The following is a 22,450-nucleotide window of genomic DNA, read 5'->3' as shown; positions in this document are numbered from 1 at the left end:
CATCCCACATTTAGATGTGATTCAGTATGTGCTCAATTTCAGCTCTCAGTTCTGCCCCTTCATTCTTTGAGGGGGCTTGCGAGATGTTGTTTGGAGAAGAAACAGATTTTACTGCTGAGAACTGTGAACCTAAAACAGTATAAAGGAAACAACCTTTCTGTTTGCTTGCTAACCTCAAGGTGGGAGGTGAAGAGAAAGACCTGTTTCTGTCTTATTTTTGAAATACTTAAATGGTTGTTTCAAAGAGCAGAAGTCAGATTGTGAATTTGGCACAATTATCTTGGTCTTTCTTATTGTGAGACCAGTTTGAGGCTCTTGAACTTGGAGGTAAAATTCTGACTTCCTCTTCTTTCTGGACTATCAGAATTCTTTCCTTGCAATGTGTTTGACTTCTGTAGAGCAATTGCAGACTTCCAGGTTTTGGAACAGGGGAGGGGGAAGAGGGATACAAGACTCGGTTGGACTTGCTGCTATCTGCTTTCTTGGCTGAGCTGAGGCCTCTTGAGTACTGTGATAGTTTAGAAGGACTTAACTAAATTCACTTTGCCTGCAGCTTCAGTGCCTAAGTCTGGGGTTGCTTCATGGATTTTATTTGCAAGTCCTAGTCCTTAATTTAAAAAAAAACACTGAGGTTGTTGGCCACACAGCAACTAACACTAGCACAGGTTAAGGCATGAATGTGTGGCAGGAAGAGAGAGGAATAGGGTAGTAGCGTCCTTCTTGTGGCTTTTGTTGCCAACAACCTGGCAGGTCATGCCACACAGGAAAGGGTAAGGGATTAATTCCTTCCCTCGTCTACTGACAGTGGTTTTGTGTTTTACCTGCAAAAAGCTGTTGAGATGCTTGAAGTACTGGTAGTTGGTTGGCAAGAGGTCAGGTAAATATGGTGGATGAGGCAAAACTTCATAGCCCAATTAATTCCACTTTTGACATGTTGGTTTTGCAATGTGAGGTCGGGCATCATTGTGAAGAAAAATTGGGCCCTTTCTGCTGACTGATGCAGGCTGCAGGTGTTGCAGTTTTTGGTGCATCTCTTTGATTTGCTGAACATGCTTCTCAGTGTAATGGTTTCTCTGGGATTCAGAAAGCTGTAGTGGATCAGACCGGCAGCAGACCACCAAACAGTGACCATGACCTTTTTCTGGTGCAAGTTTGGCTTTCGGAAGTGCTTTGGAGGTTCTTCTCATTCCAACCACTGAGCTGATGGTTGCCAGTTGTCATATGAAATCCACTTTTTGTTGCAAATCACAATCCAATCAAGAAATGGTTTGTTGTTGCGTAAAGAAGAGAAGAATAAATAAAACATGATTGATTAAGTGCGAACTTGTAGAGAACTGTTGTTTTATGGAGCTGTTTTAGACCTTCCAATTAGATATCATGTTTTCATTTTATCCTCATCACAAATACTGTGTAGTATTCTTTTTCATTACCTGACTCGTGTGTCTTTCCACTGAAAACAGGAGCACATTCATTTTCTCCCCAGGAGTTGGTACAGTAGTTTGGCTTCTTATGGATGTTTTTGAAATAGTTAAATCATACACCATTCAGACTTGATACTCTGTTCATTATGTATTAATATTGTATCACTTGAACACTTCAGTTAGCAGCAACTTAATGGCAGTGCCAAGATAGTAACTCGTTTATGCTGTCATGGCTCTCTTATCTCACAGTCCTTTACTATGTATGCTCTGGTCAAGGTACCTCTTCTATCTGCACTGTGTTTTGGTGAGTAAAGTATTTAATCTTCGAAATCTTAAACTATGAATGGAGTATTTTGATTGAGCTCTGTCATGGCTTTGACCTGTTCAGGTATTTGGGGTCAAATATAGTATATATAAAGTGAGAAGGAAATTAATGAAAATTATGTTCAACTCGTCCCTGAAAGAATCCTCACCTTGCCAGTAATGTAAAGACCTTGCCTTTTCATTTCGCCGAGTGTGTAACCTCATGGCTGGATTACAAAGGAACTCTTGAGATTTTAATAAGGAGAGTCTGGCAACCTAAAATTCAGCTAGCAATATAACCACAATAGTCACTTGCTCACTCCATCCGCCTTCTACTCCTGAATAGGTAAGAGAATTGAAAGGAAAGGAAGAAACTTGTGGATTGAGATAAACACAGTTTAATAAAATAACAAATTAACACTAAGATACTACTACTACTAATATATAAAAATGGAAATAGAATATAAAATAAAAATAAACTCAATGCATTTCCTCACAAACTCCATCCACACCAAGCAGCCAGTCTCAGGAAGCAGCACCTCGGTCCCAAACAGCCAATCCCAGAGAGAGAAGAGAGCAGAAAAAGCAGAAAGGCTCAGAGATCTCTGCAAATGGCGGAATGACAAAAGGCCAAAGTAAATAAACTTCTGAACAGAACTCTCCCAAATAAGTCTCTTTCCTCACTCTGAGCTGCTCCAAGACTAGTCGGAACATCCCAACTCTCATAAATACAAAACATGATGCTAATGGCATGGAATATTCTTATTCATCAGTCTGGATGTCAGTCAAGCTCTGCCCCATCCGTGTCCTCCTTCCTTGATGCCTCATACCTGTGGGCAGAATGCTCAGAATGTCCTTGGCACTCAGACTACAGCAATTATAAACATTAACTCTGTCCAGGGCTGTTTTCTTGTTCTCAAACTAAATTCAAACAACCACCATCCTAGCTATGAAAAAGAAAGGTTTCTAACTGCTTGAAGAAAACTAACTCACTTTCAGTCAAACCAGCACACTCTGGAAATTCAAATCCTGGAAAAAAGCTGTTGCTTGTTGGGGAGCCTGAATCTTCTTTGTTTCATGCGGTTTGCTGCTGTCTTGGAAAGCATAAACAGATAGCTTGTGGTATAACTATCCAAGCAGAAGATAGCAGTGCTGACAACTGGGAAGAGAAAAATGGGTGAAGTTGTCCAGAAGCACAGGATCTGATTACAGGATATCCAGTTGGCGTTATGACAGGTCTGGCTTAATACAAGAATTTGGCATCTGAGGAAGAACAACTTTCTGTACCTCATAATTAGCTTACGATCTTGAAAAAAAAGTAAATGGTCTGATTTCCTCCTGGTATTGAAGCTGAGGGCAATTTGTTTTAGTGGGATTCTTGCAGGTCTCATGGGTAATATTGCATGAATGTACAAGGACAGAAGTATCGAACCGTCCTTAATCTTCCCTGCCAATTTGCTCTTTCAAGTGCTCTTGCTAATGGCTTGAGTAGTGATTCACATGTGGTTCCTTTCTTATTCTTACTGTTTTTAGCTTTTTCTCCCTGCCAGCTACATGATCTGTTTCTTCTGTGGTGATATAGTGTTGTTTTAGGTTCTACATGGCAGCTAGTTGTAAGCTTGCATAGTCAGTTCCAAAAATGTAGGGAAATATGAGTGAATAATTCTAAAGGATCATTTATAGACTGGGGACTGCTTTGCTCTGATAATGAACTAGTTGGAAAGTAGGCATTACCTTTTGTTGTGTTTGTGCATAAGGTAACCAGTCAGAGAGTGTTTTATCTGCTAAGAACCTATAATAAAGATTTCAGGTATTATTACAAAAGAACACATAAAATATTATGCAACTGCATCAGCAATAAAAGCCAAACTACGTATATAATCATCGTGCAAAGAGCAGGTCTTTCCTTAACTCTTAGTGTTGAGAAGGAAAAGGTGCTGGAGAACTTTTATTATCTTTGAAGGGGAAGTGGGTTGTTTTTTTTTTTTTTAAATTTTCATTTTTCTCCAGCTTCATGGGATGCTAGATTTCCCATCACAGCTTTTATCCTGGTCTTCAGCTACTGTCTTTGAGAACCGAGTGTTTGTTCAGTTCTCTGACCCTCATATCAAGAGTATTTTAAAGGAAATATATTTGTCTCCTATACCTAGTTGCTAACAAATCCTCACTATTCATATATGTAATCTGAAATAGTAACTGAGATTTTCTAAAGTTCTGAATTCCTGAAGCAATTATTTAGTCCCCAGTGATAGGCCCCTTCACATTGAAACAGTACCTGCTACTCCTTATTTTAAGTTTTCTGTAAAAATTGACAGCTCTTGTTCATGGCTCTGTGAATCTAAGGCCTGGATTAATATTTAATAACATGAAATAAAATAACCCTTTTCTCTCATTATGTGATGGTTGATGGAAGGTATGAAGGTCTGCTAGGGCTAGGGATTGACCCAACTGATTAGTGGTTTTTTTCCCAATTTTTTTTTTTCCCTTTTTTTTTTCCCATATGCTTGTCTGATAAAATCATAGAATGGTTTGTGTTGGAGTGGACCTTTGAAAGTCATCTAGTCCAAGCCCCCTGCAATGAGTAGGTACATCTTCACCTTGATGAGGTTGCTCAGAGCCCCATCCAGCCTGGTCTTGCATGTTTCCAGGAATGTGGCATCTACCACCTCTCTGGGCAACCTGAACCAGTGTTTTATCACCCTCATTGTAAATAATTTCTTCCTTATGTCTAGCCTGAATCTCCTCTCTTTTAGCTTATAACCATTACCCCTTGTCCTATTGCAACAGGCCCTGCTAAAAAGTCTGTCCCCATCTTTTTTATAGGCCCCTTTTAAGTACTGAAGGGCTGCAACAGGGTCTTCCCAGAGCCTTCTTTTCTCCAGGCTGAACAACCCCAACTCTGTCAGCCTGTCCTCATAAGAGAGGTGGTCCATTTCTCGAATGTTTTTGTGGCTCTCCTCTAGACCTGTTCCAACAGATCCATGTCTTTCCTGTACTGAGGGCTCCAGAGCTGGATGCAGGACTCCAGGTGGGGTCAGGTGGAGTAGAGGGGCAGAATCCCCTCCCTTGACCTGCTGTCCACACTTCATTTGATGCAACCCAAGATACGCTTGACCTTCTGGACTGCGAGCACACGTTGCCAGCTCATGTCCTGTCTTTCACCTACCAGCACCTCGAAGTCCTTCTCTGCAGGGCTGCTCTCAATCACTTAATTCCCCGGCTTGCATTGATACCAAGGTTGCCCCGACCCAGGTGCAGGACCTTGCACTGGGCCTTGTTGACCCTCATGAGGTTCACATAGGCCTGCTTCTTGAGTTTGTCTATGTCCCTCTGAGGGATGGGATGCCATCCAGGCATGATATTAAGGCTCTATATAGTGGTACAAGAACTGGGAAAAAAGGGATCATAACAGTGAACAGATATTAATTTACAGCTTTGGGGAACTAACGATGGGGACAATATTGCAAATACTCAAGAGGTAGGAGCAGTTCCAGCAGGGTGAGAGACAAGTCTTCCAGGAGGAAACACATCACAATGCATAGGAAGGACAGTGTTTTAACAGCTGTTATTGAATAGCTCCTTACAGGCACACACACAAAAAGTATTTGCTTCTTTGTCATCACAGCTGAAATCTGCTTCTACATTGTCACGTTCTTATAATTCTTCTCCCTCTGGAAAATGAGCTTTACTGTTTGTTAGAGGGGTTCAGCATTTTGTAGAACTATCTGAGAATCACATAGTTTAACTTTGACATGCATTTGTAAAGCTGGTTTATGTAGGGTTTTTTTAAAGAAAATTTGTTACTTTCATATCTTTGAAGGATATGAAAAGGATATAGTTCCTTTGTTTTAAGAGCTGAATATATGTTTTGTAGCATAAGTTTGACACCTTAATTGAAATATTATGCTGTGTATTCCTTTCCTAGGCAAACAAAGAAATTTTTTACAAAATTTAAATGCATGTGAAGAAATTAGTCATATAACTAATTTTTGTTTTTGTTCTGTGTCATCTAACTATGAAAAGCATTATTGTCATCAGTGGTAATCTTGCACATGTGACTTTAGAGAAAAAAGAGTTCAGACTTGGTTACCTGAGCTTTAATGACAGTTTAGACCTTTTCTTGTATATTAAGTATTGGGTAAGTATGACAATAAAATTAGTTTAAAAATGACAGAGAGTATGCATCTTGTTTTTGCTGTGTCCTGAAAACAGGCTTAGCAACCTTCCTTCCTCCATTGGTGTAGTGGTATCTCCTGTGTACTATTTTATTTAGTCAAGGAAGTGTTTCATATATCAAACTAATCATATCTGATTAGTTTGCAGTCTGTTTGAGGACCTCCTTAATGTTGGTATTGCTTATTTGCAAAATTAGAAACAAGTTTTCATTGTCTGTACTTGAGAATTTTATCCTCATATCATCTGGAACTTCTTCAAGCGTAAGAGTCCATGGTGTCATTGCATCGTTTTTGCTAGAAAGTATTATTTCTCCTGTAAAGTGTTGCTGACTTTGTGGATTCAAACTCAGAATTGTCTCTGTTCTTCAACAGTTTTTCTGCAATTCAGAAACTGTAGGTAAATTCAGTTTTCTGGCAGAATAGCAATTTCATGTGATACCCTGTTTTGTGCTGTTTTTAATGCGTGTGGGTTTTTTACTGATCCACCCATTTTTATTTTCACCTAATGTCTTGACAATCTGTGATGGTTTCTTGATTCTCTGGAGAAGTGAGAATCTGTGTTTTCTGCATAGCTCAGACCAAAATATAGGAAAATGTACTGCATCTGAAATGTGGAAGTCCCTTCTGTCTGTTTTGTATACCACAGAGTAATTTTTTCTTGTGCTCTTAGAACATGGACATCGTTCATGACCTTTTGTCGGATACTGCTGAACTTCCTCAGCAAACATGTTCTGAGAGCTCATTTTTTTGACTTTTCATGGACATCATTACTGGTTTTTTTCCTAATGGAGTGCTACTTTTTTTCTTCCAGAGAAAATGAAAGAAAAGAGCATTTACCTTGGTGCCTGTTCTCCAAATTAATGTTAAATGGTGTTGCCAGAGTGCTTCCATAGGTATTATGGGAATCTGGATATTTTGCTCTTGATTCTTTGTGAACCTTGTCAAAAAAAAAAAGACCTGCAGAATTTCCCATGTTACATAAATTATCTTGTATTGTAAAATACATATCTAGAGGGCATTTGTTGATAAATGGCTTGAATCAGCGTTAGTGTTTCAAACACCACTAAAGCATGAACGGTTATACATTATATTCAGAAAAAAATGGTTGGTAGCCTGTAGCTGCGAGCTCTCTTGTAGTCTTTCTTATCCCTGGTGTGTATGAGTGGTGCTTCCTACAAATAAGCCTGGGCTTCTCCTAGGAGGAGGACAATAGCAGCAGGACTTAGGCAGGTACCCTACAAATAACGTCATCAAAACTATTTTCGTGAAACTCACTACATCCTTTAAAAATAATATTCATTTAAAATAAAAATTTCAAATAGCAGACCAGTTGAAAAGACTGTGCTGAAGTGGAAAGATTTTTTTCATGCTGAGGAAGGGAGAAGAGAGCTTTGCCTTGTATAGTTGTACATTTGCTGACATGGTAGGGGGTTCAGATAGCTTGTGTACTATGTACATGAAAATGGAGTTGGTGAATAGAAGCCATACAGAAAGTACATGTATTGATGAGTGTTTTTTGTTGAGATGATTCTTGATCCTGTGTAATCTGGAATATTACACAGCACACTCAGAAAATTAACCTTAGGTTGGTCTCAGGTGTGTTCCGTGTGCAGTCTGCAGAGGTGAATTTGATACAAACTACCTCATTTTCAGTCATAAGTAATTCTGTCATCAAACACCTAGATCCTATGGTCCTTACCATTGCTTTTCAGAACAGCAGCATTTTCAAATCTTAGCTTCCGTCTGAAGACCAGATGCTTACCATTATAAGGACCTGTCTGTCACTCTGTTCATAGAACACCCTGAGTATTCAGAACACTAGTAGTGCATAGACCCATTAGGGCCTAGCAACATTGTGCTCTCCTCTTCCACATGATACTATGTAATAGTTAAGTTTGGAGTATGGATTTCATCTGCTTGTGAGGACCCTACGAGAGTTTTGTGTGCTCAGTGTTACTTCCAAAAGCTGAGTTTCTTACATCCGTTGTGAGAGTGCACTTGAATATATGCTCCAGAAGTACCTGAAGAAGAACAGAAGGGGGAGAAGGGAGAACAGAAGGCCCAGTGAATTTCCAAATTAGAAAATGCTGTAGAAAATTTGGCTTTTGGAGAATGTACTGTTGTTATTTGTAGTAATTTTTTTGCAAATTTTTGAAGACAAAGATGCTAATCCCTGTAAGTAGTTCATTTCCTTGATTGCTATTAAACCTAAAGTTTCTTAATTCCTGCACATGTACGCTAACCTTGTGGGGTTTACTGTGTTCGATTTGCTATTTGGCATCATTTTTTTTTTTTTACTTTTGAAAATCCCTTTATATTGAAGTAAAAGAAGGTAACCTTTTGTTTTCTCCCACAGATACAGACGTTTAATGTTGAGGCACCATGCCAGACTGTGGAAGATTTAACAAATGGGGTTGTGATGGCCCAGGTTCTTCAAAAAATGTAAGAAATTGTTTATTTAATGAATTAAATACACACAGTTTTATTATCTTTAGATTTTCCTGTATTTGTGTGTATTTTAGTTCAAACTTGTCTGGTATTCTGTAAGGATGTGGTTTTTCCTATGCTTGGACAGTACTTTAATCTAGAACATGACTACTATGTTTTTTTCTCTATAGTTTTCGGATAACTATTTTAAATGGAAAAATGGTTTTGTTTTAGGTATTTATTAAAGTATGAGCATACTGGAAAGTAAGTTGGATTAAAACTAAGCTTACAGTTTCAGATGTTTTTAAAAAGTTGGAACCAGTACAAGGTAAGGTATTGGCCCTTGATCATTGCTTGAACCTGTGGTCAAGTGTATCAGTAATGCTACAATTAGTTTCATGCAATAACACTTCTGTGATAAACTGAATGGAACTGTCAATTTAGTTGTTTGCAAAGATACTACTTTCTTGAAAGTACGTGAAGGAGTAATAGGGGTTACACTAGATAATGTTTTTGTTCTTTTGAACTTCAAGAACAAATAGGGTAAAATGCATTAGTTCAACATCTCAGTGTAATCTAGGATGTTTCTGGGGACTACAGATATGCATCTGAAATATGCAGAATTACCTGTTTTAACAGAAACACGACTTACTTTCACTCATCAGAAACTTGAGCAGCAATTTACCAATCAGCCATGCAAATTGAATGTGCCAGTTCCTACAGACCTGTTTTTTTGTTTTGTTTTGTTTTTGTTTTGTTTTTGTTTTTTTGTTTGTTTTTTGTTTGTTTTTTGTTTGTTTTTTGTTTTTTTTGTTTTTAAAAAGTATGCTTTATTCTTTTTAATGTGAAGAGGATACTGTCTTGAGAGTATATGGAGAATGAAATGTTTTTTATGTAATTTGTTGTAAATGTAGACTGGACAGGTACAATATAGATATGAACAGCTTTCTGTTAGAGTTTTTCTGGTTTGTATCAAAGAATTGTAGAGTAGTAGACATTGGAAGGCACCTCTGGAGTGTTTAATCCAACTCACCTTCTCAAACGCACAGTTTGCTGGAGCAAATTGCACCACGTTTGTGTCCAGTCAGATGTTGAGTATATAGAAGGATGGAGACTCTGCAGCCTCTTTGGACTACCTTTTCCAATATTCAATTGCCCTCACAGTTTAAGAAAAAAAAAAGAAAGAAAACCAAAAGCACCTCCCATCAAAAATAAAACAAACCACAAACAACCCACAGGGCCATTTTAAATTTTTGTTGAAATGGAAGTACTTGTCTTTCAGTTTGTGCCCACTGTCTCTTTTCTGTTCACTGAACACCACTGAGAAGATTATATCAGGGTATGAAGAAGAAGAAGCCATCAGGTATTTATACATGGGATTGATAAGGTCCCACAGAGCCTTCTCTTCTTGAGGCCGAATAGACACAGCTTGCTTAGTCTCACCTCGTGTGACAGATACTGCAGTCTGTTAATCATATTTAATGCCCTTTGCTGAGCTTCCTTGTATGTTTCAGGTCTCTGTCATACAGGGGAGGCCAGGACATAGCACTTCAGATGTGGTGTCACCAGTGGTCTTCCCAGTGCAGGCCAGGATGTTATTTGCTACAAGGACATAGTGCTGGAATATGTTCAGCTTGGTTTCTACCAGGCTTTGTCTGTGCAAAACTGGTTTCCAAACAGTTGGCTGTCAGCATGTACCGGTGCATGAAGTTTGCACTTACCTTTGCTGAAGTGTATAAGGTTCTCATCAGCCCTTTTCTTCAGCCTTTCCAGGTACTTCCAAATGACAGCACATCTATAAGGTGTATTAAACACCCCTCACAGTTTTGTATTATCTGAAAACTTACATTCTCTTCCATCATCTAGGTCACTGTTAAAGATGTTTAATAGTATTGACCCTTTGGATATGGTGATAGTATATTGGCCTCCACTGCTGCTCATAACACTTTGAGCCTGGCGGTTCATCCATTTTTCAACCCGTGTCACTTACCAAGGCCATGCTTCATCAGTTTGTCTATGATGATGTTATCCTGATCAGTTGGTCTGTAGTGGGCATCTGTAACAGAGTCACCTACGTTGGTCTGCCTGGTCATCCTGATCCATAATCTCTCAGCTGGCTCATCATCCATTCCAAGGCAGAGCTATTGCAATCCTACTGTACTCTCACATAAAGGGCATCTTCCCACCACTGCCTTCCCCACTTGTTCTTCCTAAAAAGCCTATATTCATTCCTAGCAGCAACCTTGTCATATGAGCCACCCGACCACATCTACATGATCCCAGTGAGACTGTGGCCTTATAACTACACACAGAGCTCTGTTACCTCCTGTTTGTTCTCCATTCTGCATGTATTAGTGCACACACACTTCACATGTGCATCCAGTCATGCTTATTTACAAGAATGCGTCTGAGAGCTTTACCTGTAGTGTTTTTCTGTATGCCTTTCCTTATTTATGTGCATATGCTTGGGGTGACCCCACTTCAGTCCTGCTGTGTTGACTGTGAGGTATCTCTTCTTCACATCATCCCACACCCTTAGCTTGCCAACAGACTACTTTGTCACTTGATGTTTGGTTATATTTTCTCTCCTCTGTTGTTCCTTGTTTAAAACTGCTCTTCCCAGGCTGACTAGCTTGTTGGTAAAGATGCTTCTGCGCACCATAGTCAGGTAGATTCCATCTCTTCCAAGCAGTCCTTGATCCTCAAAGAGGGTTCTGTGGTCTTAGAAACCAAAACCTTGCTGCCAACACCACTTCATAGTGGGTTGTTGATTTGCAGGATCTGTCTGGTCCTCAGGTTCTTCCCCCTAACTGGTGCAACTGGGGAGAACACCCCTTGGGCCTTGATCATAGCTGCCAGAGCCACTTAGTACTTTCCAGATCTCCATATCTGTATAGCTGGTGCCTGTGTGTAAGGGCAGAAGGAGTAATAGTTTGAGGGCTGGACAAGCTCTGGCAGTCTTTGAACAATGTCGTGAATTCAAACCCCTATCAAGCAGAAACCCTTCTTAGATGATGAGTCAGTTAGAAGATGGGGGTTCTCCATCCTTTGCTAAGTCTTGCCACTTCTTGTGCTGCTGCATGGCTCAGGCTTACTGGACACTAATATGTTTGACAGAGTTCCTGGCCTCTTAACTGCTACAAGGTTCACTGAATCTGTTCTGCAGTTGCAAATCCTTGGGTGGAGCAGGAGCCTTCTTCCCAGTGAAAGAAAGAGCTGCCAGTTCACAGGGTGAAAGAGGAAATCTCAATGTTATCAAATATTTCAAGGGAACACCTTTTAGCATGCGGAAAGTTAAGATGTAGAGAGTAGTATTGTAAAAGCTTGAAGTAGAAAACAGTCTTTCCTACCTGAAACTTCAAAGAAGATGTAAATTCTACAGTTCCTTTCTGCAATTAGTTCCTTCTGTGAGGAAGATGAGGCATCACTTATGAGAATTATTCAGTCTTTATACATTTTTGAGTCAAACAAAATTACTTTCAAGTAATGTCAGTGGTCCTCTTGCTTCAGAATAGTTGAAGCAGTCTTTCTACTGTTTTAATGTATTTTGCTACTACATAAAAGATGACACCATGGCCCCATGCTCAGTACACATGTATTTTCCAACCCAGCATTTGAATCAGCCCACTTTTAAGTTTGTGAGATCTGAACAGGAAGTTTACAAGTCTGAAGCTAAACAATGTAAATGGGATGTCATTCCATTTTTTATTTTTTTTTTAAGGATTAGAAAGATATCATCCTTTTTTACCTGCTGGAGTATAAAAAGGTGGTGACCATATAGATAGTGTGTTCAGTAAACTTTATAGCAAGTCAGGATTTCAGCATAATCACCTGTGAATCTCTTTTCAGAGCATTTAGAAAAAATGTAATAGTGACATACGTATAGAAAAAATGTCATAGTGACACATTTAATGTGGGTAATTATCTGTCTTATATTTCCATAGTTCTTCTGGAGGGTACAGTTTCCACTTAACGTAATGATGGGCCAGCAGTTGATAACTGTATATATTATTGATTGGCTAGTTCAAAGACTCATCAGAATTTGGATCTAAAACATAATATACCTTGATACAAACCAAAATGAAGCTTCTGTGTCAAAGGCCCCTTAATAACCTTACTGTTTTAGACTGGTACTACTATGACTTGAAATACTGCCTTTCTCCCTGTCTTGGTGTTATTAAAGGAAAACTGTTCTGAGATATTGTTTACAATTGATGAACCGATGTTTTAAAAGGAGATGTACAATAGAAATATTGCGTTTCTATAGTATGATTTTAAAAGATTTCCTGTAGCAATTGCCATGCTGACACTGAATGCATTCTTTAGTTTACCTGGTTTATATGTAAAGATCAGTTAAGCAATTTAAAGTTCTTTCTCTATGCCCTAGGTAATAGTTATTAGTTGTCTGTCTTTCTGATATTTGTGCTTCAGATTTATCATTTTCCATTCTTGTGCAATTAATACATTGATTCTTATGCAGAGATTTAGCAACAATATTGCTAAATCTTGACTGCATTCCTGTTGATATAAGCTTTGAAGTGTAACAGCAGGCACATCTTGGATTGCAAAACAGCAATGATAAACAAGTTGGACAAGTTTTGAGGGAAAATATTATTGCTTCTTTTATTTTTTCTTTTGTAACAACAGAAGGTGGCTCCAGTTTTAGTGTTTTTTTGAGGCAAATACCACAGGTTGCAGAATAGCTATTTCCCTGGACATGAGAGACTGGGAACATAGGTCAAATACAGGGATCAGAGTTTTTATAGTTGACTAGAAAACTGATCAGGAGCATGTTGGCAAAGCCATTTTAAGTGTTCTTGAAAACAAAACCAGGTTTGACACTAGCAGTGAAATCTTCCTTCTGCTCCTTCAAACAGCACAGGAAGAATACTTAGTCAGGAATCAGGGAATGTTCAATGATATGAAACAAGTCTAGAGCATGCTTTTCCAGTCTGTCCTTCTTTTTATATTAACAGTGTTGTCTCCATTTCTGTCCCAAAAAAGATAACCATGTAGAAGAAAATTTTTGCAGACATAGAAATGTGTAAGAGCCAGACAACTGGGTGCTTGTAGTTATTTGGAAAAGTCTCACAGTGACATTCAATAGCAAAGAGCAAGCACAACCTGAAGGAACCAGATCACTGCAAACAGATGTCATTTGCAGTGAAAACTTGAACAGTATTGGCTTTGACAGGAAAATTGCTCAACAAGTTTGTCTTCAAAGGACAAATTTATTGTCTCTGCTGGAGACACTAAGCTTAAACGCTGTTACTCTTCTACCATTGAGAAGGGCAGACTACTGTTTCTGTAATGCACGTTCCTTGAAATTTGGATGTCAGTATAGATGCCTTCTGTTTAGGGTTCTTCAATGTGTGCACTTTGAGGCTAATAGCATTAATAGGTTAATTACATAAAGGTGGGAAGGGAGAAATCTGACAACTTTTGGGTGATTGGGACTTTTACTATAGTAAATTAATTCATGTTTGAAAAATTGTTGAAAAAGCAAATTGATATATCCAGTGAGAGTTAAAAAAGAAAAAAAGTTCACTCTGAATGAAGAAAATGCAATCAGTGAAGAACTCTAAATGAGGTAGAGCATTGATGAAAATTGGAAGATAGTGGGGTGATCCAGTGATCTGGGTATATTTTCATAGGAGAGTAAGGATAGCATTTCTTCTTGAAAACTTTTAATATTTAAAGTCTGAACTCACTATTCTTTCTATTTTTCTAACCTGCACCTTCATAGAAAGATTCCATTGGTACTTGTGAGGATGGCAGACAGTAGGAACAAGATGAAATTAAGACAGTAGTTAATGATGAGGAACAGTTTCAAAGCGAAACCTAGTTCAGAGAATTGTTTTAGATATACAGAAGACTTGCGCAATACAGAATTGTAGGATTTATTGTCAGTAAAAGAAAAAAAGGAAGAATATTGCTTATTCATTAGCTGATAAAAAACAGCTGTGCCTTCTGTCAAGTGTTTAGAAAAGGCCAGCAGCTTCTTCCATTATTCTCAGTTGTTTGTATGTTGTTCTCAATATTTTTTGCACTCAGCGTAGCAGCCCATTTGTAAATAGGGGACATTCACCCAAGGTAACAGCTCATGTAGCAGAATTTTCTGTAATAAAACTGCTTAGAGAGGCTGTGAGAAATAAAGGATACAGAGGAAATTACTTACACCATCAGAAGCTTCTCACTCATGTAGCGTATGTGATATAAAATGTCAGAAATGGGCACCATGTACCCAAGCATGAGCATTTTGCTTATGGATTCAGTTGTTAATAAACAGGTGTTGGTAATTCCGTGAAGGACACTTTCTTTTTACCATACAACATTTATCTTTGAATTTCAGGTACCATTTGAATGGATTTCTCCAGTGCTAACTATATTACCTTGGAGGAAGAACTTCAGCCTGTGCTTTAACTTACTGTTTTTTTGTATTATTCTGTACTGTACATTTGTTTTCAGTTGTGTAAGATTACTGGTTCCTCTGACTAGAATTAGTATGAAATACATTAAGATAAGATGCCTGTACACAATCAGTATTGATAATTATTTTAGAGAATGCTGTACTTTAGAGTAAAGATTGGAAGCAAAAGAAAATGTTTGAACTGTCTATGAGTTGACTGCCTAAAATCATGTAGCTTATGCTGTTTAGAGCAAACAGAAGTGCCACAGCCTCTGAATTGCATCCGCTTTTTCTTTATGTTTTTTTAATTGCCTTCACTGTGTTACTCATGTTTTCACTTTCTATTCATATCCCTAGAACAGCATAATTCCCTGTTTTATACTACAATTTTAAATTTTCCTTTAATCCCACTCCAGAGACTGTTTAGTACCAAGTGTCCCTCTTGTTTTAATTTTTTTCTTTCTTATACTGGCCTTGGTAAATGTGAGAGATGGCATGTATTTTCATTTGTCATTTGCGCATTGTGCCTTGCTTAATGAATTATTCATTTGTAATGTTATACATTGCAGCATGCTGTGTATGTTTTGACACATGCAGAACACAAAAGCCATGCTTTTGTATATTGCTGGGGAAAGGAAATTTTTGTAAACAGTAATTTCTTAAAGCAGCTTACTATACACCACTGTTAAAATGAGTAATGATCATGAGTTATACTACATGCTCTGTGGGTTGATTTTCTTCAGAAGAATATTTCTGTCTCTTGGCATCTATGATGTGGAGAGACGATCACTTAAATAAAGGAAAATTTGCATACAAAATAAGGTGGAGATGGTATAAAGGAGCACTACTGAAAACAGCATCACATGAAGCAATACAGCATTAACAACAGTGCAGATATCTTGTGCTCTGAAGAAGAGTCCCAGTTATATGCAGTACTATTCAGATACTAGGCAGCCATCAACTGGTACACTATTATAAACCTGGAAAGTTATCCAGTGCAAGCTTGGATTTTGGCTCAAGAGTCTACTGAATTCAAAATGCTTGGTTCAAACTTGGTTCAAACAAGTCATCTGATGGTTATGATACTCTGGTCAGTTTTCTCGTGCTCTTGCTTAGTGCAGTACTTCTTCAAAATGAGCTGGTAGGTTTTGTAATCTACTCAGTTCTCAACCACACGTTTTCATATTTGCTTAGGTGTTGCTTTTTCAAAGGCTGTAAGAGACATCAGCATCTTTCTTAATGACATTAACTGAGGGAATGAAAGAACTCTGGGTGTGATCGAATCATGATTCTCAAAGATTCAGCTGAAGGAGACTTGTTTGCAGCAAGGGTTGTGACTGGCCTAATGTCTGGAAGCCCCTTTTAAAAAGTATTTCTAGAAATTCTGATGGAAACATTTTAATTTCAGATTTTATTTCCACTAGTTTGAAATAGAGAGAAAGCATTGCTTTAGGTATTAATTCTGAACTTTAATTGGACTTTCAAGGACAGAAACGAAATTACAGTGGCACACTAGGAATGGTTCTGAGGTGATTTATGCATAAGTAAAGGATGATCCTTCTAGATTTGTTTGGTGTTGATACCCAACCCGTTGTTTTTCTGCTTGTATTCTTGGCAAAGTGTTTTTGCAATATGTGACTAATACTGTATAATCTGCATGGAGGTGCTGTGGAGAGAATCGTTGGTATCATTCTGACCACTGTTAAATGTTGATGATTTAGAGTGGGTTACTTCTCAGCTGCTGGACCATTGGATACTTCCATGAGGTTTATATACTTTTAAAAAAAAAAAAAAAAAAAAAAAAAAGGATCTGTGGGAGAGGACTACCACAATGAGTTTAGATTTAATACTCAGGGCCCTTCCTTATATATGTCTGATATGTCTGATGATATAAGGGTGTACATAGCCCAAGAATTCGATGAAGACAGTGAAAGCCAGTTGCTGGTTCATGTGTTACTTTTCTTGCAGTAGCAGGTAAGAAAAACTGCCTAGTTGCTATTGAAGTGCATGCTTCCAGAGTGGAATGGGTTGGAGCTGGCCCTGAAATCTTCTTACTCTTCCTCAGCTAATGCCTTATTGTTGAAAATCAGGTGTGCAGTATTAGGCATCCTCTCAGTCTGAATATAATTTTGCTTGTGCGTAGTTGGTTATGCTCACCCATGCTGCTTCTTGGAGTCATTATTTACAATGAAAATGGTAAGTCAGTACTTGGTATATTCATGGAACTGTGGCCTTGAAGCAGCTGAAGATGGTAGTGACCAAGCGCAAACCTTAAAATGGTAAGATACAGTACTTAGGATAGTCCAATGGGTCTTTTTTTTCTGGTGAAACACAGGTAGTGAGGCGTACCTACTTTCTCACTCAGCTGCATAAACACTTTGTAGTTGTGAGTCTGTTTTAAACAAGGCTCACTTGGTTGTTGGCAATTCCCAGAAGACCCATCTGTAGGATACTCAGTTGCATTTTGAACTCCACGCCTCAAACAGATTCAAGTAGGGCTACTTGAGGTTTGAACTCTCATTCTTTTTCATTACTTTCTAGGTGATTTTGTTGTGATTGAGTGGAAGTTAGGCAAATTAAGATTTTTTTTTTTTGCAGAGAGAGCTGTTTGTTTCATGTAAAAACCGAGTGTAAGCCATCCTCATCTCTAGTGGATCTTGCATGTATTGGAGTCCATTTCATTCTTTTTACCTGTCTTTTGAGGGCAGAGAGGCCATTTCAAAGCTATTTGAAAGTATTTCTTTCAAAACCAGAAGCTCTGGATAAGACATTGCTTTTTCTCTTTCATAGTTTAAGATTGTCATCTGTGCTGGAACTGCACTGGTTTTGAATGGGAGTAATCTGGAGTCGTCAGCTTAACTAGTAATTAAAGCTGTATGTTTGTCGATGCCATGTCAGAAGAAAGGAAATACGTAATCTTCATCAGAGTCTGTAACAGAATGTGTAAAAATAGCAATTGGAATGTGTCAGCAGAGAAGCAGTGTTGTTTGTGATCTCTCTGCGTTGCTGTGTATTCTCTCACGGGCTGCTTGCAGACCTTGATGCATCATGAGGAAGACGTGGGGAAGGTGGAATACAGGAGATACTGTGCATCAGGTACATCTGTGCATCTGTGTAGCTACAGAGCCTGGGCCCTAACTTAAGTACTAATATAATAGCTGGTTTACAGTATATATGATATAGATGTCATTTGAATGTCCAGGTACATTCACAGTTTTCTTAAGGTTTTACCAAAAGTTCTCATGGCATCTTGCCCTTCAAAAAGACCTTAGTCCTGAACCCTTCTGTCTGTAGAGGGTATAGCAATAAATCTAATGGTACTCAGTGGCAAATGCAGCAGTTTAAGTCCAGAAATTAGAATACTGTATGTGAAATTCTAACCAACTCTACCACACTGACTCTTAAGAGACTTATGCTTATGAAAAAAGAAAGTTTGTTTGGTTGTTTTTTTTTCCTCCCTGACTGCATTAATTTTATATGTTGGATAAAATATAAGCGTTATGTTGACTTACTCTTTTAAAACCACTTATTTGTGGTCTCTCCTTATTTCTGATCACAGTATTTTCAAAATTCTCTATGATATACAGAAAATTTGACTTAAGTGAACAGTAGAAAATGTTAGTCTTTTAAATGATCTTGGAACTTGGGACAAGATATATTTTAACTCTTCTCACTGCATTAAACCAACGTATGTATTGTTCAGTCTCAAGCTTCCCATTTAGAAGTGGAATAGTTCTAAGCAATGTATAGCAGTAGGAATCCATTGCATTTGGAAAAGCAATAATTTCATAATATTTGCTAGTAATGTAAGCAAATATTGCTCTAGCACCAGCTTATAAATTAGAGGAAGAAGAATTTACAGAAGGAGAAAGTGACAAAATGCATTCCAAGTACAACAGCCTCTTCAAAAGTATTAGCTAATCATGGTGCACAATTGAAGCTGTGCTGTCAATAGGATTTAGGGCATTAGAGGAGTGAGTAGTAACAGGATTCTGAACTACTCTATACAGGCAGTGTGTAGGATGCAGAGGTAGAAATTTAAAGAACCTCAGTCTGAGATAGGAGCTTAATCACTGAGGTATCCTCACAGTTTCTGCAACCTGTTTTTAATGAATGATCTAAATTTTTTGTTTTTCAGAGATCCAGCTTACTTTGATGAAAATTGGCTGAACAGGATCAAAACAGAAGTAGGAGATAATTGGAGGCTAAAGGTATTTGACTTGTCTGCAAATCTGTATTTCAGTTCATAATACAGTATTGTATCCAAATATTAGTATATTTCTAGATTAAGACCTTGCTTTATAGTCCAGCATTTTGAATTTTAGACGATTTTAATTACAGTTACTTTTTAATGTTGTTATTGTCCTGTACAGTTTAAGGAAGAAAAGTAATTTGAGTTTGTAAATACACTTCAGTAATTTCAAAGGAAAACATCATAATAAGTTTTATGCATCCATTACCTTTCTTTGTTTTTCAAATGCTGAGTGAAAGTTTTTTTAAATGTAAAGTGTGAAAGGAGCTTTAAAAAACAGACCTCTGAGAAGCAGCTGCATAAAAAATAGCAGAATAATAAGCAATTTATTTAAACAAAAATGGCAAGTGTTGTTTTCTTTTACTTTGGCAGCTTTGTGCAACTACTGAGTCTTAAGAAGGGAATTTGTGTTTTTCAACCACGGTCTATTTGCTGGGTTATTTGTATTACCAAATATTCTAGTACTTTCTCTGCAAACCTTAAGGCAACAGAATTTACAGTGCTACAGCTGAAAAGCATTTTGGCTCATAAAACCTGAAGAACATAGTTTCAAATACAGATATGATGTTAGTGTAGTTTCTGACCAGTTTTCTTCAGAGAATGATCTATGTACCTTTCTAAATTGCCATTTTCAGCCTGAGTACTTGGGGAAACAAAATGGTGACAGTTTATCTTGTTAGTTCATGTTTCCTATAAAACTGTTTTGTTCTGGCCACCAAAACCCTTTCTAGCATTTTGGGAAGGGCTGCAACTGTGAAATGCTCCAGTTCTTACAGGCTTGTTAACATCACTGGCTGAAGAGAAGGGACATATAGATAAGTGCCACCTGAGGCGTGCAAGGGGAGTCTATGTGTTTAGGCTTGGCCAGCACACCTGTCAGCATGGTCTCTGCTCCTTTAGAAGGTTTTGTCTACCAGGACTGCCAGCAAAAATGTGGGTACATTGATTAGGATGTATTGACTGGCTGGTAAATAAAATATATGATCGTTAAACAAGCTTTCTTAGTTCTGCTGCTTGTAGAACAGTTAATTTAAATGAACTTTTCAAATAAGCATATTGAATTGCAATGAACAGCTGAATGCAAGGTTTTATTTTCCTCTAAAATATTTCTGTGGCTTTTTTCTAAGGAATATTAAAGTCTTGACTGTTAAATTTGGAGAACAACAAATTGAGAACTGTTTGCTATAATAGCATTTTGGTTGATTGAAAGTGCAGTAGCAGCTTCTGTAACTCTCATACGGAGCTTGGGGCAGATCCTGAGGCTTAGCAGGTGTGAATAAAAAAAAAAAACCAACCAAACAAAAGATGTTGAGCAAACTAGTAACTTCCTTGTGTGATTGAAGTTGGAAAAACATAAGCTCAAATTTCAGGTTCTTGCTGATGCCATTCCTTCTTGTTTTTCATAGATCCATGTAAATAAAAGCTAAAGACTGGTTACTTTTTTTTGTAAGAGATGTTAGCTTCAGTTTTTTGTATACATTTTTTTATATACCACTTCTACTTTCATGAAGAAAACTAAAAAGCTAAATGTGGTATTTTAATTATTTATTTTGTAACCAGGAAAGTAATCCTATACTATGCCAACTGTTGTTCTTCACATGGAAGTAAACACTTAGTAATCTAGTTGTTCAACAGTCTTATCAGTCAATCTGTCATTTATAGTCTGGCTTGTAGGAACCCTTCCAATCTGTGCACTTCTATTCATTTCTCTCTAGATTTGAAATGTAGGCAACATACCTCTGCATGTCTCATTAATATAGATTTCCCTTCATACTTTAAAAAGCACTATGAGAAATGGTAATTGGGTTATATCACCATCTTACAAGTCATGATAATGAGCTGAATTATATTCTTGTTGCTAAATGTGATTGCTCTTTGTCATATCATATGGGGTAATAGTCACCACTTCTACAAGCTCTTGGTATTATGAACCACATAAAGGAGTCAGTGTAATAGGGGAAATTATTTAAAACAAACAAACCAAACACACAAGTGTAATGTGCAGGTTGTTCTACTTTGGAACAGTGGTTAGGATAGAGGTTAGTGTAGGCCTGATAGAGCCCTCCTAACCACTGTTAAAAGAGATACTCAGAAAATCATGCAGTTGTTAACTTTGGATTGGATGCTGTCCTGTATTGAAAATAAACAAGAATATATGGCTTACCTTTCTTTTTTTTTTTTTTCATTCTGCAGTTCACTTTCCGATAACTTCAAGAATGCCTTCTTATTAAAATACTTTTCCTGTTGTTGTACCAGTTTAAAACAAATATATAAATTCACAGGATTGTCGTTATATGCCTGATTACAGGGCAAGTTGTCCAACTTGAGAGATGCAGCAATGCACAGGATAGAAAAAGGGAGATGTTAGAACTCAGGCTACTTGCAAAGTAGGAAGCATTCAGCAAGCATTCTGTGTAAATATCTGCTGAGCAGATATTTGTTTACTGTCTTCAGCAGAGAAATGTGTTACTCTTTGGGGTTTAAAATTTCTGGGGCATAGCATACATCAGTATACATAGAAGTTTATGTGTTCCCTTGGGCAACAAAAAAAGCTGCTTCTTACTGCTGCCTTAGCTGCAGTTTTATGTGGTGGTAGAAAAAAAAATAAATGAAGACGTTATTTCTTTCCTGATGTACAACTGAACACTTTAATATAGTCAGAGTTGAAACTGTGTGCACACTAGTATTTCATGCCGAAGAAGATGACATTTTGAAGATAAAATGGCCTTTATTGAAAATAGAAAAGAGTAGAGAAAATAATTTTGTTGCCAAAATTTTGCAGGAATGATATTTGCTAATCAAGAAACAAAAATAGTTCAATGTCAGTTCATACAGGAATACCAGTAACAGAACAGAAATTTAAACAGTTAACTATTTGATACACATGCAGTACAAGCTGGATTGGCTGGTGAAGTAATGGAAGCCTGTTTTCAGTGTACAGTGTCACTTTTCTGCTACTTCCTTGTTCTTTGCAAGGGAAGGGACCACTTACTTATGAACAGACATTTAGAGTAGGTTATTTGTTGTTTTTTTTTTCTGATAAGGATGGAAGCCTGTCATGTGACTGTTTATCTGCAAGCAAGGAGAGATTATAGGTGTACTGTAAGCCAGCATTCATTTCTGTCAAAATGATAATTAGGAACTGATATATTTAATTCTGTTTCGTTATACCCTTAATTCCTAAGTCAACAATGTCTCCAAACATAAGTTTAATGTAGGAATGTTCTTTGTGTTCAGAGCCACATTTTATTTGTCATTTAACTCAAGGAAGTGTCTATATCTGTTCCTTTTGGGATTTCTTTTTGCAGAAAGCGGATTGGATAAGGGTAGCCTCCTGAGCTAATGGTATAGTCTCTCTCTAGGCTCCATTTGTAATCAGTGAAGAGACATGCTCCTGCGAAATGCAGTTTAAAGCAGAAACCTAATGTATGTGGTAGGAGCAATGCATGCACACTCATGTCCC

At 37.7% G+C, this 22,450-nt stretch overlaps 1 protein-coding gene across 4 annotated transcripts in view; it reads left to right on the top strand.

The window, feature by feature from the left end:
* Positions 1 to 22,450, top strand: part of HOOK3 (hook microtubule tethering protein 3) — a 91,434-nt gene that overhangs the window by 5,589 nt on the left and 63,395 nt on the right. For all 4 annotated transcript variants that reach the window (XM_082074383.1, XM_082074385.1, XM_082074384.1 and 1 more), the window contains exons 2-3: positions 8,256 to 8,341; positions 18,874 to 18,946. In XM_082074383.1, the coding sequence (XP_081930509.1) occupies positions 8,256 to 8,341; positions 18,874 to 18,946 (159 nt within the window). The remainder of the gene's footprint in view (positions 1 to 8,255; positions 8,342 to 18,873; positions 18,947 to 22,450) is intronic.

The sequence above is a fragment of the Streptopelia decaocto genome (genome assembly GCF_964273445.1).
Source record: "Streptopelia decaocto genome assembly, chromosome: Z".
Taxonomy (NCBI): domain Eukaryota; kingdom Metazoa; phylum Chordata; class Aves; order Columbiformes; family Columbidae; genus Streptopelia; species Streptopelia decaocto.
This window is presented reverse-complemented; position numbering and strand designations above follow the sequence as displayed.